The sequence below is a fragment of the Leucoraja erinacea genome, chromosome 17, assembly GCF_028641065.1.
Source record: "Leucoraja erinacea ecotype New England chromosome 17, Leri_hhj_1, whole genome shotgun sequence".
NCBI classification, from domain to species: domain Eukaryota; kingdom Metazoa; phylum Chordata; class Chondrichthyes; order Rajiformes; family Rajidae; genus Leucoraja; species Leucoraja erinaceus.
In genome coordinates, this window is record NC_073393.1 from 2763225 (window position 1) to 2777284 (window position 14060).

Sequence of the window (14060 nt, forward strand, 5' to 3'; positions counted from 1 at the left end):
TGGGTGGGGGAACAGTTCAGCGAATGAATGAGGCTCATTCTCCGATCGACGCGCTGTGTTTCAGCGGGCAGCTTTGTACGCACACACACACACACACCCTGGATGGATAGATAACACAGCAGTAGCGAGGAGCGGCTGTTTACAATTCCACACACACACGGGCACGGGCACACACACACACGGACACACACACACACACAGACACACACACACACAGACACACACACACACACACACACACACACACACACGACACACACACAGGCACACACACACACACACACAGACACACACACACACATACACGGGCACGCACACAGGCAAACACACACACACACACAACACACACAGACACACACACACAGACACAGACAACATTGTTAGTGCCGCCCTTACACCAAGCACCTATTGTTTTGAGGGATCAGTATTTAAAAGACAATTGTCAGAGCTTCGGTAGAAATAGCGAAACCGAACAATAAAAACGGCAGTTTTATACACCCATAAGGTTTTGTTTTACAACGCACGGTGTTTTGTATCCAAGTGTTTTCATAACAAGATATTATCGATCGTCAGGATGGGTTCTTGACAAACGCAGTCTATTATGTTATTCATTCATTCTACATCACATTTATATAGAGACCGGGCGAGTACATCCTGGGTGAAGTTAAATCAGCCTGCAGTCCTTCAAATATTACCGGCATAGACCAATACATTGCTACTGCGAGCAAAGTGGAATAAATAAATCAGTTAGTTGGTGGAAACATTGCGGGCGCCTCCAGATTCCAACTACACTTGCCTCCACCCTACTCTGAATAGTTGTTACATCTGATGTGATAGAGTATTTAAACAAGCATTTAACCCCCCCCTTCCACCGGGAGGTATTATTGTTACACGGCCAGTGAGCGGAATGTGGAGTTCTCGCACATCTTAAACCTCAATATGTGATATGACTCTCTAAACTATTTTTTTTTTTTTGCCGTGTATACCTCCACAGTTGAAACATCGACCAGGGAAGGGCCCTTCTTCACAAGAGAGAGTTATCAGGCGAGATTTAATTGCTGATGTGAGAGTTATTACTAGTGCAGGAAGGAACTGCAGATGCTGGTTTAAACTGACGATAGACGCAAAAAGCTGGAGTAACTCAGCGGGACGGGCAGCATCTCTGGAGAGAAGGAATGGGTGACGTTTCGGGTCTGAAGAAGTGTCTCGACTAACAAAAACGCTTCACCCATTCCTTCTCTCCAGAGATGAAAACAGGGCTGAGTGCCTCACAGAAGCTTTTGTGTCTATCTTCGGCGTGTTCAAAATCACACCCTTTGCGAGCTTGGGTTGCCAACGAGCTCAAGAGCGTGCTATATGACAGTAACAGCGTTTAAGAAACTTTTGGACAGGGCTTGGTCACACATATGTGCAGGCAGCAGATTTGGATTGGCATGATACACAGAAGCTCGGGTATTGTGGGCCGAAGGGTCTGTTCCTGTTCTGTACCGTTCTACAGTCCACGTAAAGTGGCAAATAAATTACTTACACAAAACCCGTCTGGTACTTAAAAAAAAATTAACTGAAGCAGATAAAATGTTCGGAGGGAGGAGGGTTTCGGCCCGAAACGTTGCCTATTTCCTTCGCTCCATAGATGCTGCCTCACCCGCTGAGTTTCTCCAGCATTTTTGTCTACCATTAATTAAAGCACTCTGGTTTACTGCTGTACCCACTGTCACTACTTGCTCTTTGTATGTGAAAAACAACCAATGGTCACTGCTTTACTGATGTTGTAAAATGAATGTTCTGTAGAGCTATATAAACAGATTTTATACGTACTCCTCAGGACCGCGTGGGTTTCCTCCGGGAACTCGGGTTTCCTTCCACACTCCAAAGACGTACAGGTGCAGGTTTGTATTTTAATTGGCTTCAGTAACAACAATGGACTATCCTAGTGTGTAGGATAGTGCTCGTGTACGGGGTGGTCACTGGCCGGAGGGGACTCTGTGGGCTGAAGGTCCTGTTTCCGTGCTCTAAACTAGACGAGCTATTTCCACAAATTTGACTTAGGTGTGTTCACTAAAAATAATGATCCATTAGCATTCAGAATAGATCATCTTGGTGTCTATTTTATAATGAACTTTGATTTTGTGATCATGAACAGCTTGTTCCCTACAGGCATCAGGCTATTAAACATTACAACCTCAAATATGTTCTGAACTACATAGACTATTATCATTATTGCATTATTATTGTGTAGTTTTAATGTGTATTTATGCGTGCGTGTATTTATATATTTCTGCATATGGGAATATATGTAAATGCACACACACTGAACTTTTTTCTTGTTTATCATATTGTTTACTGAGTTTACTGGGCTCTGTTTACATACTGTGATGTGCTGCTGCAAGTAAGAATGTCATATGACTATGGGCCGCTATGACAATAAAACACTCTTGGCTGATGATAAGATAAGCTAAGCTCAGGGGCTGGAATGGGACATTATTATGGGTGGAAAGGGAATGGAGGGTTATGGTCTGAGCGCAGGTATATGGGACTAGGGGAGATTATGTGTTCGGCACGGACTAGAAGGGTCGAGATGGCCTGTTTCCGTGCTGTAATTGTTATATGGTTATATTATATGGTTATATTATAGCCCCATGGACAAAGCTGGCAGAGGGAGGGACAGGACTAGCAGCTTTATATCCAGGGCCAGTCGTTGCGGGTGGGATACAGATGGACTGCAGAGAGGATGGGGGAGTTGCATTCATGATTAAGGAGAACATAATGCTGCTGCCAGAGATGGAATTACCGAGGGATCATCCATTGACACGTTATGGGTGGCGAGATGACACTCTATCCACTACACCCCACACTATCTCAGGAAAGATGCCAACATTATCAAGGACCAGTCACGGTCCTGTCATTATTCCTCTCCTGTCAAGCAGAAGATACAAAGGCATGAAAGTGCATCCTGTCCGACTCGGGACCAGCTTCTTTCCCGCAGTTATCAGACTCTTGAACAGACTTCTCAATTACTCTTCCTACACCCATTCCACCCCCCTCCCCCAAACCACTTTTTATTTGTTCTGCATGTTCTCTGCAGCTGTAACATTATATTCTGCACTGTTTATATTCTGTTTTGCTCTACGCATTGTATTCATGTGCTGCATGGTTTTCCTGGACAGTGCAGAAACCAATGCAATTGTATCTCAGTAAACCTGACAATAATGACACAAGACCAATCTCTTATGTTTGTATGCTCACTTTAGTCAGAGGGTGGTGAATCTGTGGAATTCATTGCCACAGACGGCTGTGGAGGCCAAGACATTGGGTATTTTTTAAAGCAGAGATCGATAGGTTCTTGATTAGTAAGGATGTGAAAAGTTACAGAGAGAAGACAGGAGAGGCAAAAATAGATTAGGCATGGTTGAATATTGGAGTAGACGCGATGGGCCAAATGGTCTAATTCTGCTCCTATGCCTAATGGCCTTTTATAAAAAGTCGGTAATATTCTCAAATAATTCAAAATTATCCAGTTATCAGTCAAATTGATGTTATCTGTGTTTTACAAATTGAGGCATCCATCTAATAGCATGATTAACAAATATATGCACTGAGGCTCTTGCCCAGAGTAGGTGGATTGAGGACCAGAGAACACAGGTTTAAGGTGAAGGGGAACAGATTTAATAGGAATCTGAGGGGTAACCTTTTCACACACAGGGTGGTGGATGTATGGATGGTGGGTGGGCGGTACGACTCATGTTGAAGCGGTCTCTGCAGTCCGTCTGTCTTATTAATATTTTTTGTCTCGTTTGAATGTAGTTTTTAAAAAAATTTTTTAAACTGGGTATGTGTGTGTGGGGGCGGGGGGTGGGGAAACTTTTAAAATATTTTCCCTGTAAGGACAACCCGACCGTTTCTCTGTCGGGTCTCCGTTGTCGTTGGGGCCGAGCACCGTGGAGCGGCCTCCTACCGGAACGACCTGGGGCTCCAGTCATGGAGCCTGCGGACCTACTTACCGTCGTGGAGCTGGCCGAGTTCGGAGCGGGTGGAGCTGTGATGGCGCGCTGCTGTGACCCGACCCTGGAGATTCGGAGGCTTACCGCAGGTCTGGTGGACGGTGACACCCGGAGCCCGCGGGTCCTTGGTGGGAGACCGCTTTTCGGGGCTTCCGCAACGGCGACTTCTCCTGCCCGAGTTGCGGGGTTGAAGAGTACCTGGAGCGGGGCCTTACATCATTGCCCGGCGCGGCTTTGAATGGCTGCGGGGCTTGTTAGTGCACGCCGTGGCCTTGAATCACCCGGCGCGGCTTTAAAGGCCGCGGGACACTTACCATCGCCCGCCGGGGGCTTTGACTCTGACATCGGGAGGAGAATGCGGAGTGCAGGGGAGAGATAAGACTTTGCCTTCCATCACAGTGAGGAGGAGATTCATTGTGATGGATGTTTGTGTAAATTGTGTTGTGTCTTGGTTCTTTTTCTTGTGTGTATGACTGCAGAAACAACATTTTGTTTGAACCTCAATGAGGTTCAAATGACAACAAATAAATTGTATTGTATTGTATATTGTATTGAACAAGCTGCCAGAGGAGGTGGTTGATGCAGGGACTATCCCAACGTTTATGAAACATACATGGATAGGACAGCATGGATTTTGGAGGAATATAGGCCAAACACCGGCAAGTGGGACCAGTGTAGATGGGACATGTTGGCCAGTGTGGGTAAGTTGAGCCGAAGGGCCTGGTTCCGTGCTGTATCACTCTAAAGGGCCTGTCCCACATGGCGATTTTTTCGGCAACTGCCGGCATCAGTGACCGATGTATCAGGTCACGGCGTGAAGACGACGGTGTTTTTTCCAAGTGTCGCAACATTTTTTTTGTCGCCGCTGGATTTTGAAATGTTCAATATCTTTCGGCAACCCTGATATGATGCTGGCAGTCACCAAAAAAAATCGCCAAGTGGGACAGGCTCTTCTGACTCTAACATTAGCAGAGATTAGTTAGCAGTGTATGCTAACTTAATGCAACTCCAGGATCATTCAAACTCACAAATGGATATCAGTCCGAGTACTGTACTGTAGTAGCATAAAAAAACTGAAAGAGTTTTTGTTTTAAATCATTAAAGTTTAATGTATGGTTCCTTTTAACTAACCAGAATTATTAAGCATGCTTTTCCACAGAGACCATTTAAGTAAACATTTGGAGACATTAATAACACAACAACTCACCAAGTTCATCAAACAACATAAACATACATTTGCAAATATATGCAGGAATAAAGTGAAATGCATAATTTAGTTTTAAATTATTCTTAACTCCCAAAATATACATCGTTATTTGTAACCACCGCCCACAAATTATAAAAAAAAATGGATTTAGTTTAAAACAAGAGGAAGCAGTTTGATTATATACAACTCCACATTAAACATTCATCTTTTCGCTATTTATGAGAATGAATATTTTAGATCCACCACTTAACGATCGCCCCACAGGAATTATTATATTTACATGGCATCAAAGTGGAATCTGTGCGCTTCTTGACGCTTTTCTCGGTCATCTGCTTTCTGAAAAACCAGGAAAATGTTTATTAGTAGCAAATACAACTCTTCTCATTATTGTACGGCATAGTACAAGTAGAACCTGCTGCTCCATATTACTTCTTAAAAACCCTGCTTTGAATTTTATCTGGAGGTATTTATCAATGCTGATTTAAAAAAAAAAAATACAGATCAATAATGTCAGCTTAATGGAGGAAGTTCGAGAGTGTTTAATTGTTATATGTACTGACAACGCAACAACATTCTTACTTACAGCAGCATAACAGGCCTGGAAACAATACATATATTATATAATAAACAGAAACTTAATAAAGTAATAACTCAAATATTAGTGCAAAAAAGCCTGAAGTCCTCAGTGCAACCAATTACAGTCCATAGTTCATAGTTTAGTTACTGTTGTGGTTGTTGGGAAGAAGCTATTCTTGACCCTGCTGGTCAGTGTTTTCAGGCTCTTATTAAATCTCAGTCAGCCAAAATACAGATCAAAAATAACTGCAGCATGAACAGCCATTGCAATGCTATGACAAGAGGTGGATCACTAAAGGATGGATGTCCAGCCCAACATAGGAGCACATCTATCAAGAGGGATATTGGTCATATGCAGTGTGTCAAGGAGCAACCATGTTGATACTCATTCAGATAATCACAAGGGGTCACAGCTTAAGGATAAGGGGGAAATCCTTTAAAACTGAGATGAGAAGAACTTTTTTCACACAGAGAGTGGTGAATCTTTGGAACTCTCTGCCACAGAGGGTAGTCGAGGCCAGTTCATTGGCTATATTTAAGAGGGAGTTAGATGTGGCCCTTGTGGCTAAGGGGATCAGAGGGTATGGAGAGAAGGCAGGTATGGGATACGGAGTTGGATGATCAGCCATGATCATATTGAATGGCGGTGCAGACTCGAAGGGCCGAATGGCCTACTCCTGCACCTAATTTCTATGTTTCTATGTTAATCACAACAATGCAGACTGGGAGCAGTTTGCATTTTTATGTATAAAGGTAAATCCACCAAGTAAACTTCCATTCAAATCTACCTGCACAAACACTTGGTGTCACTGTTGGTGTTCCTCCACTTGCAACATCTCAAAGCTATTGGCAGAATAACACAGCACACATAAGATAGACACAAAGTGCTGGAGTAGCTCGGTGGGTCAGGCAGCATCTCTGGAGAAAGAGGATGGGTGATGTTTCGGGTCGGAACCCGTCTTCAGATAGTTCAGCGGACAGAAGACAGGCTGAATTCACAGGGGGAGGGGGTGTAACTCCCCTCCCTTAGATACACAACAAGGACACCAAATGAAATCCAGATGAAGGACACCAAATGAAGTCCAGAACAAGGGGTCACAGTTTAAGGATAAGGAGGAAATCTTTTAGGACCGAGATGAGAAAAACATTTTCCACACAGAGAGTGGTGAATCTCTGGAATTCTCTGCCACAGAAGGTAGTTGAGGCCAGTTCATTGGCTATTTTTAAGAGGGAGTTAAATGTGGCCCTTGTGGCTAAAAGATTCAGGGGGTATGGAGAGAAGGCAGGTACGGGATACCGAGTTGGATGATCAGCCCTGACCATATTGAATGGCGGTGCAGGCTCGAAGGGCCGAATGGCCTACTCCTGCACCTATTTTCTATGTTTCTATGAAATGCTTGATGTGCAGAACAGAGAGGAAATGGACAAAAAACTTCCCAAGTTCAGTATTGACGACAGGAGAAAAATCTCTGTACACTTGCATCATGTAAAAATAAACCCAGACCTGACCAAAGCATCAGGATGCTGCCCCATGGCCACTATGCTAGGCTCAATAATGGTGATGTGGTTCTCTGGGCCTTATTCTGTGTGTAGGCAGGCATCTTCTGTCCCTGGTACTCACCCAACGCCAGCATGAGGTGGTGTTGAACCACACCAGTTCCAATTCCCACAAACTATTCTTCCCGTCTATTCTGTCCATTAAATAAAGCAAACACGCAGAGACAATGGCCCCTGAAAACACATGCTGAGAATCGCAATGCACAATTGACTGCGTCCAACACCGATTCAGCCTGACCCGCTGAGTTCCTCCAGCACTTTGTTTTGCAGTTGGATATCTGCCCGAAAAAGGTCACTTGCTACTGAGCATTGACAATATGGAAGCATTTATCAATTGTAAAAAATTGTAGTATGATGAGTCTTAATGACAAAAGTGCTGGAGCATCTATGGAGCGAAGGAAATAGGCAACGTTTCGTCCCGAAACGTTGCCTATTTCCTTCGCTCCATAGATGCTACCACACCCGATGAGTTTCTCCAGCAATTTTGTCTACCTTCAATTTTCCAGCATCTGCAGTTCCTTCTTGAACATTGTTGGCTGGTGTGGGCAAGTTGGGCCGAAGGGCCTGTTTCCACACTGTATCACTCTGTGACTCTGTCACTCCATGACACTTTGTGCCTATCTTCGGTGTAAACAAGCATCTGCAGTTCCTTCCTACACATTCTGTTCAGATTACATCACTTTAATCGCCCTGTGTGTCTATCCATTTTCCAGCATCTGCAGTTCCTTCTTAAACACGATGGGTCTTAATGGATCCAAATTTTAAAAAGGCTATAATTTAGGAAAGGCTGCAGTATTGAAAAATTACAATACTCCCTGAACGTGCTTGCAAATTGCCACTGACAAAGCATTGAATAATTTGCTTACTTAGTCCTTACGCTAAGAATTATAATGATGCCGCTGAAGGTGTGATGAACCTGGAGCGGAATGGTTTGCTGCGTGGCAGAGATTGCATGGTAGATTGCAGCCGGCAACAACACACTGCCAATGGATGTGTAATCTCTGGAGGCCTTCCTGTAATTGCGTATTGATAGAGCCAGCAGCTTCAGGTCGAAATAAATGTCGTTACCGCCCCCTTCAATCAGTATTTAAACAAATATTAATTTCAAGTTGCAGCAGTGGAAAACCCAGCATTACATCTTTAAGAACTCACAGCTACAAGGGCTGAAAATCTGCTTCCCTTCATTCCCGATTTCATACAGTAAGGTACACTAAGCTCATGGGCACGAGCAAACATTTTAGATTGGCTAGAAGATTAAGCACTGCATAATTTGGGTGGAGATATGACAATATAAATCACGGCCAAATTTCAGTCCCCACTTGCTGGTCTAGTTCTGGGGCCAATCATTTTGCCAACGAGATAATCTTCTCGACTATTCGACAGCGCTTCACTAAATCAATCATTATTTTGCTTCGAAATGTCTCTGATGCAGAGAAACAAAATAAAAAATGTCAAAAGTGCGATTTACAAAAACTGTAGCTCAATAAAAAAAGAAGAAAAAAAAAGCTTAAATGTGTGTCAATGAGGCCTGTCAAATAGTTGAAAAAACACGTCCAATAGTCTTATTGATATTCAGGGACAGCAAATGCTGGAATCTTGAGCAAATCACAAAGCGCTGGATAATGGAGGAACTCCGCGGGTCAGGCAGCATCTGGGGAAGGAATGGACAGGTGACATTTCAGGTTGAGACCCTTCTTCATCTTTCTGACCCACTGACTTCCTCCAGCTCTTGTTTTGCTCATTGATATTCATCTTCCATTCATTGTTTTGAAGATATGAATTTCTTTAAATGCTCTGAAGGACATTGCTTCTACAGGGAATAAACTGTATGTTGTCAATGTGGTGTTCCGAAGAGCCGACTACATCATCAGACTAGCAATGAACCATTGTGAAAACTTGACAATCTTATTTGCTCCTGGAGTATGCAATTTAGTTTTACTGACGATAATAGTTGCCAACAACTCTGTTAATTGCACATGGATGTGTCTATTGATTGCGCTCAAGGGGTTCAATCAGTTCAACGCTCAGTACTCGCAGGTAACACTCACCCTGGGCTCGGAGCCAGGTACTTTGGCTCATTTGAAGTTTGCAAGAATAGGAATGCTAAATGCAATCAGCCACAGCCACAGAATGGGGTTCAGATCTTGGACAATCTCATGGGTGAATCCCAACACCCCACAAGTGACGATGTATATATTGAACTATTTCTAGAGAAGTTTATGATTTTGTACCCAGACTGATAAAGCAACGACCTCGATGGAGACAGAAGGAACTGCAGATACTGGAATCTAGTGTAGAACACAGAGTGCAGGAGTAACTCAGTTGGTCAAGCAGCATCTCTGGAGGACATGCAAAGGTGATGTTTCAGATTAGGACCTTCTTCAGGCCAAGTTCAATGAATAATTTTGTGAGTGTACACATATTACAAATTTAAAATGTGAAACTACTTCCCAAAGATGAACAAGCACATTTGTAAAGTCATAACAGAATGTGATAGCCTAATGACATTGATACTGGCCCTATAACGAGATCATAGCTTCAAACCGTACCACAGCAAGTTGTAAAATTTAATCCAATTAATCTGGTAATAAAACTGTTATTTTGTCATAAAATCTAAAGAGGTTTCCGCCCAGTTTGACTTTTAAGTGGCTCCATTCCCATATTAAGTAAGTTAATTCTTTATTGAGGTTCCTAACATCTTCTCAGGGCAATGGTAGTTATCTGTACAAATAAAGAATACACTGACTAAACAGTTTACAAAACTGCAATTTTCCCTGAGATGCCTATCCCCTTACTCATGCCGGAGGAGAGAAACACATTCATCTTGCATGGAACCGCAGAGGTTAGTTTAACTCAGCGACATATCCAACACAGACATTGTGGACTGAAGGGCCTGTTCCTGTGCTGCTCCCTGTTGCAACCTTTAGTCCATTTATTCATAAGGATGTAGCTGTAAATCTGATTGACTTTAGCTATAACAATCCCAATCTTCTTTGGTTAGCATTACTTGGTTAAGAGTTAAGGGCCTGTCCCACTTGGACGTTATTTGCGCGTTAATTACGCGACATAATTTACGTTCACAAGGCACGTGGTGAGACGTGGTGGCGTAGGCAGTGACGTGCGGCAGCGCGCGGTGCCCCAGGATTTTGGGATTCTCAAAATCCTCGCTTGCCACCTGTGTGACGTGCAAATGACGCCCAAGTGGGACAGGCCCTTTAGGCAGACCCTAGATCAACAACCCCTTCTGATATCCATAGAACAATGTAGATAAGTACATGCTGATGCATAGCATGATGCTGCCTGACCCACTGAGTTACTGCAGCATGTTGTGTCTATGATGTACATAACGTTTGGTTTTGTGTTATTTACTCCTCTTCAGATTTAAAAACTAATCGTGACATGGGCATGCTAGGTTGTGATTTGAGTTCATGGCTAATGCGAGGATATGTGCACCTGTCTGATGCTGGGCAAGCTGCCAATGTCATAGATAGAGTGGACGTGGAAAGGATGTTTCCACTGGTGGGAGAGTCTAGGACCAGAGGTCACAGCCTCAGAATTAAAGGCCGCTCTTTTAGAGAGGAGGTGAGGAGGAACCTCTTTAGTCAGAGGGTAGTTAATCTGTGGAACTCATTGCCACAAAGGGCTGTGGAGGCCAAGTCAGTGGATATTTTTAAGGCCGAGATAGCCAAATACTTGAACAGTTGTCAAGGGTTATGGGGTGAAGGCAGGAAAATGGGATTAGGAGGCAGAGGTCAGCCATGATTGAATAGCAGAGTGGACTCATAAAAACAGAAAATAGGTGCAGGAGAAGGCCATTCGGCCCTTCGAGCCATTCAATATGATCATGGCTGAACATCCAAAATCAGTACCCCATTCCAGCTTTTCCCCCATATCCCTTGATTCCCTAGGCCATAAGAGCTAAATCTAACCCTCTCTTGATTCTAATTCTACTTCTATAACTTGTGAACTTGCTTTCATTGGTTATTTCAATAACTTATTATTGAATCAGTATTTTGACCCCTCAATGAATACAGCTTAAAGAAGTAACGGTCATTATTATATCTGTATGTATCCTTCTCTGTGGATTGTCACCTTGTTGTGGTGGAGAAGCTTGTGTGGACCTGAGATCCTGAGAGCGATGCCGTCTGGAGCTATGCTCCTGGTGGGGCCGTTAAGGTCGAGGGAGAGGTCTCTGACAAAGAGCAATCCGACCAAGAACTCAACGGTGGAACAGGCTGAGGACAATGGCCGACCTTAGTGGAGCGTCACAACGACTGGGAAGGCGGATGAAGGATGCAGCAGAAAAGGGTCTCCGGTCGTCTTGGACTCCATGCCACTGGATCCTGACCCAGATCTGTCAAGGACCGTGGGGTGGCTGTCTATGCACCTGTCTCCCCATGTTAAACAAAGTCACGCAGAGGCGTCCTCCATATAGGGAATAGCACCCTGGAGACTGAACATCAGCCATGACTGAAGGGGGCCTAAGAATATATGCAAAAAGGATTTCACCGGGCAGTTGCATATGTGACAGATAGAGCGCTGTTCCTGTTCAAGGCGAGCTTTATGGGCACTAATTAACTGTCATGTTTACGGTATTAAAACAGACGCCACACTTAAGACAAATACATCATTAGCTGCTGAAGCCTTTTACATGTCCTGAGGGTATGAAAAGACCATGTTGAAGCAAGTCTTTCCGTGTATCCTTCATGAGGTGAACTTGCAAGAGTCCATTGGTGTACTAGGTAGTGTGAACATTTGAATGGCTCTGGAAATTGCTGTACGTTGCATAATTAGACCTTAAATCTTAAAATCTAAGTATATGGATAAATATCAATTGAAACTTGGAAGAAGTACCTTTTCTTGCCAGTGCAAGATGCCGATTATAGCCAAAATGAAAACGCAGACTCCAATCAAGGCTATGGCGGTTAGCAACACAATGTTACTGGGTGTAAGATATAATTTGGCACTCCAGCTGCAGAAACAAAGGTAAAACTTATATTAATATTTCAGTGACATTTCGAAAATAAAATATTTACATACCGAATGCTTCTCTCATATTTGGAATAATTGTTGGTTGACTTTTTCTTCAATAATTTGTGTATAAATACTTTACATTATAAAGTTTTCATAAACATTTACATTTTAAGTATTTCCATCATCTGAAGTATTCTTTGCAGAAGTTCCTAATACATATTTTGTGTTCTAATTTATTTCAATCACATTCAGAATTGCAGGATGGGCCTTTTTTTAAAAAACAAACGGAGTGATGGATGCCTAGAACGCAATGCCAGGGGTGGTGGTGGAGGCAGATACGATAGTGGCGTAGATGAGGCTTCTAGAGTGCAAGAAGGAACTGCAGTTGCTGGTTTAAAACGAAGATAGACACAAAAAGCTGGAGTAACTCAGCGGGACAGGCAGCGTCTCTGGAGAGAAGGAATGGGTGGCGTTTCGGGTCGAGACACCTTCACGTGGAAGAGGATTTTGGATAGGTGCTCACAGAAAGCAGAACCATTTCATACATATACATGCGTGACAGGATTACAGTATCAAGAGTTTCCTATCCTTCATAATCTCTGGACAAATAGGCAATAACCAAAATGAGCTGAAACAAGTCTATTAGGATTTGGGTTAAAATGCCCATCTCCAGCAATATCTGGCTGGATATAAATTTTTAATATAATATTAATATTTAAATTCAGAATGCAGGGACCTATTTTTTGCATTTATTCTCATCATACCCCAATACAAATGTCGCAGATTCACTTGAGGCGACACTCCATCCAATATAACAGAGCATTTTTATGCATACTAAAAGAGAAACTGTTTACAATATTCAGCTAATCTACGAAGATCCACACAAAGTCTTTGACTGGTAACTTGGACAATGGCATTTGCTAATATAGAAATAACCATTATATCAAAGCGGGCATTACTCAAAAGAATCTTAGCGTTAATTACTACATGTAGATTAAAGTGAATTATTGCATAACAACTCTAGAGTAATATGCCTAATTAAGAGGAATAACGATACATTTTGAGAGTGTGCTCATATGAAATTATTTTCGTAAGCACAATCATGTTGGAGATCCCTCCCCCCATGGCAGGGATTTTAAATAATTTTGAAAACTTTACCTTTTTGGCGAGTTATGAGGATATGGAATTACTATAAGCTGAGAATTTGGAATGATGGCAGTCCATTCTTGTTTTCTTACAGCCTATTAAGATGAAAACAGAATAAATAATTAGGCAGAACTTTACTTCAAAATGCTGTGGTATCTACTACAAATGAGACAATTAGTCAGTGCAACAACTTGCATTGATGCAGCATTACCTACAAGCTAAATTTTTATGAACAGTTTTATAACAATGTTAATAAAACAAGAAAGGTGGACATGTGTGATTGTCCCTTTTCCAACTTTGCGTCATCGACGTCCCAAAGACTTGGAAGTCTCAGAGCCATTATATTCCAGCTGCAACACGGGCAAAGTATAGATACTTTTAGAAGAATAAAGGCCGTTGGGACAAAGATAGCACAAGTTACTGAACAAGTAATCACAGCACTGGACAATGGATCAGGGATAAGAGTTCAAATTACACTAAAGAATGTCTTCAAAATGTAAAAATAAAGAAATTACATTCACATGGATGACCACCGAATTGGTGCACTGTTAAAAGAAACTAACTGCCTCACGAATGTCCATCAAGGAAGACTATCGTCA

At 42.7% G+C, this 14060-nt stretch overlaps 1 protein-coding gene across 1 annotated transcript in view; it reads right to left on the reverse strand.

Moving 5' to 3' along the window:
* Positions 1-5083: 5083 nt before the first annotated feature.
* Positions 5084-14060, reverse strand: part of itfg1 (integrin alpha FG-GAP repeat containing 1) — a 115079-nt gene continuing 106102 nt past the window's right edge. Inside the window, exons 16-18 of the mRNA XM_055648384.1 lie at positions 13474-13556; positions 12196-12313; positions 5084-5544 (exon numbers count right to left, since the gene is read on the reverse strand). Coding sequence (XP_055504359.1) covers positions 5485-5544; positions 12196-12313; positions 13474-13556 — 261 coding nt within the window. The 3' untranslated portion in view covers positions 5084-5484. The remainder of the gene's footprint in view (positions 5545-12195; positions 12314-13473; positions 13557-14060) is intronic.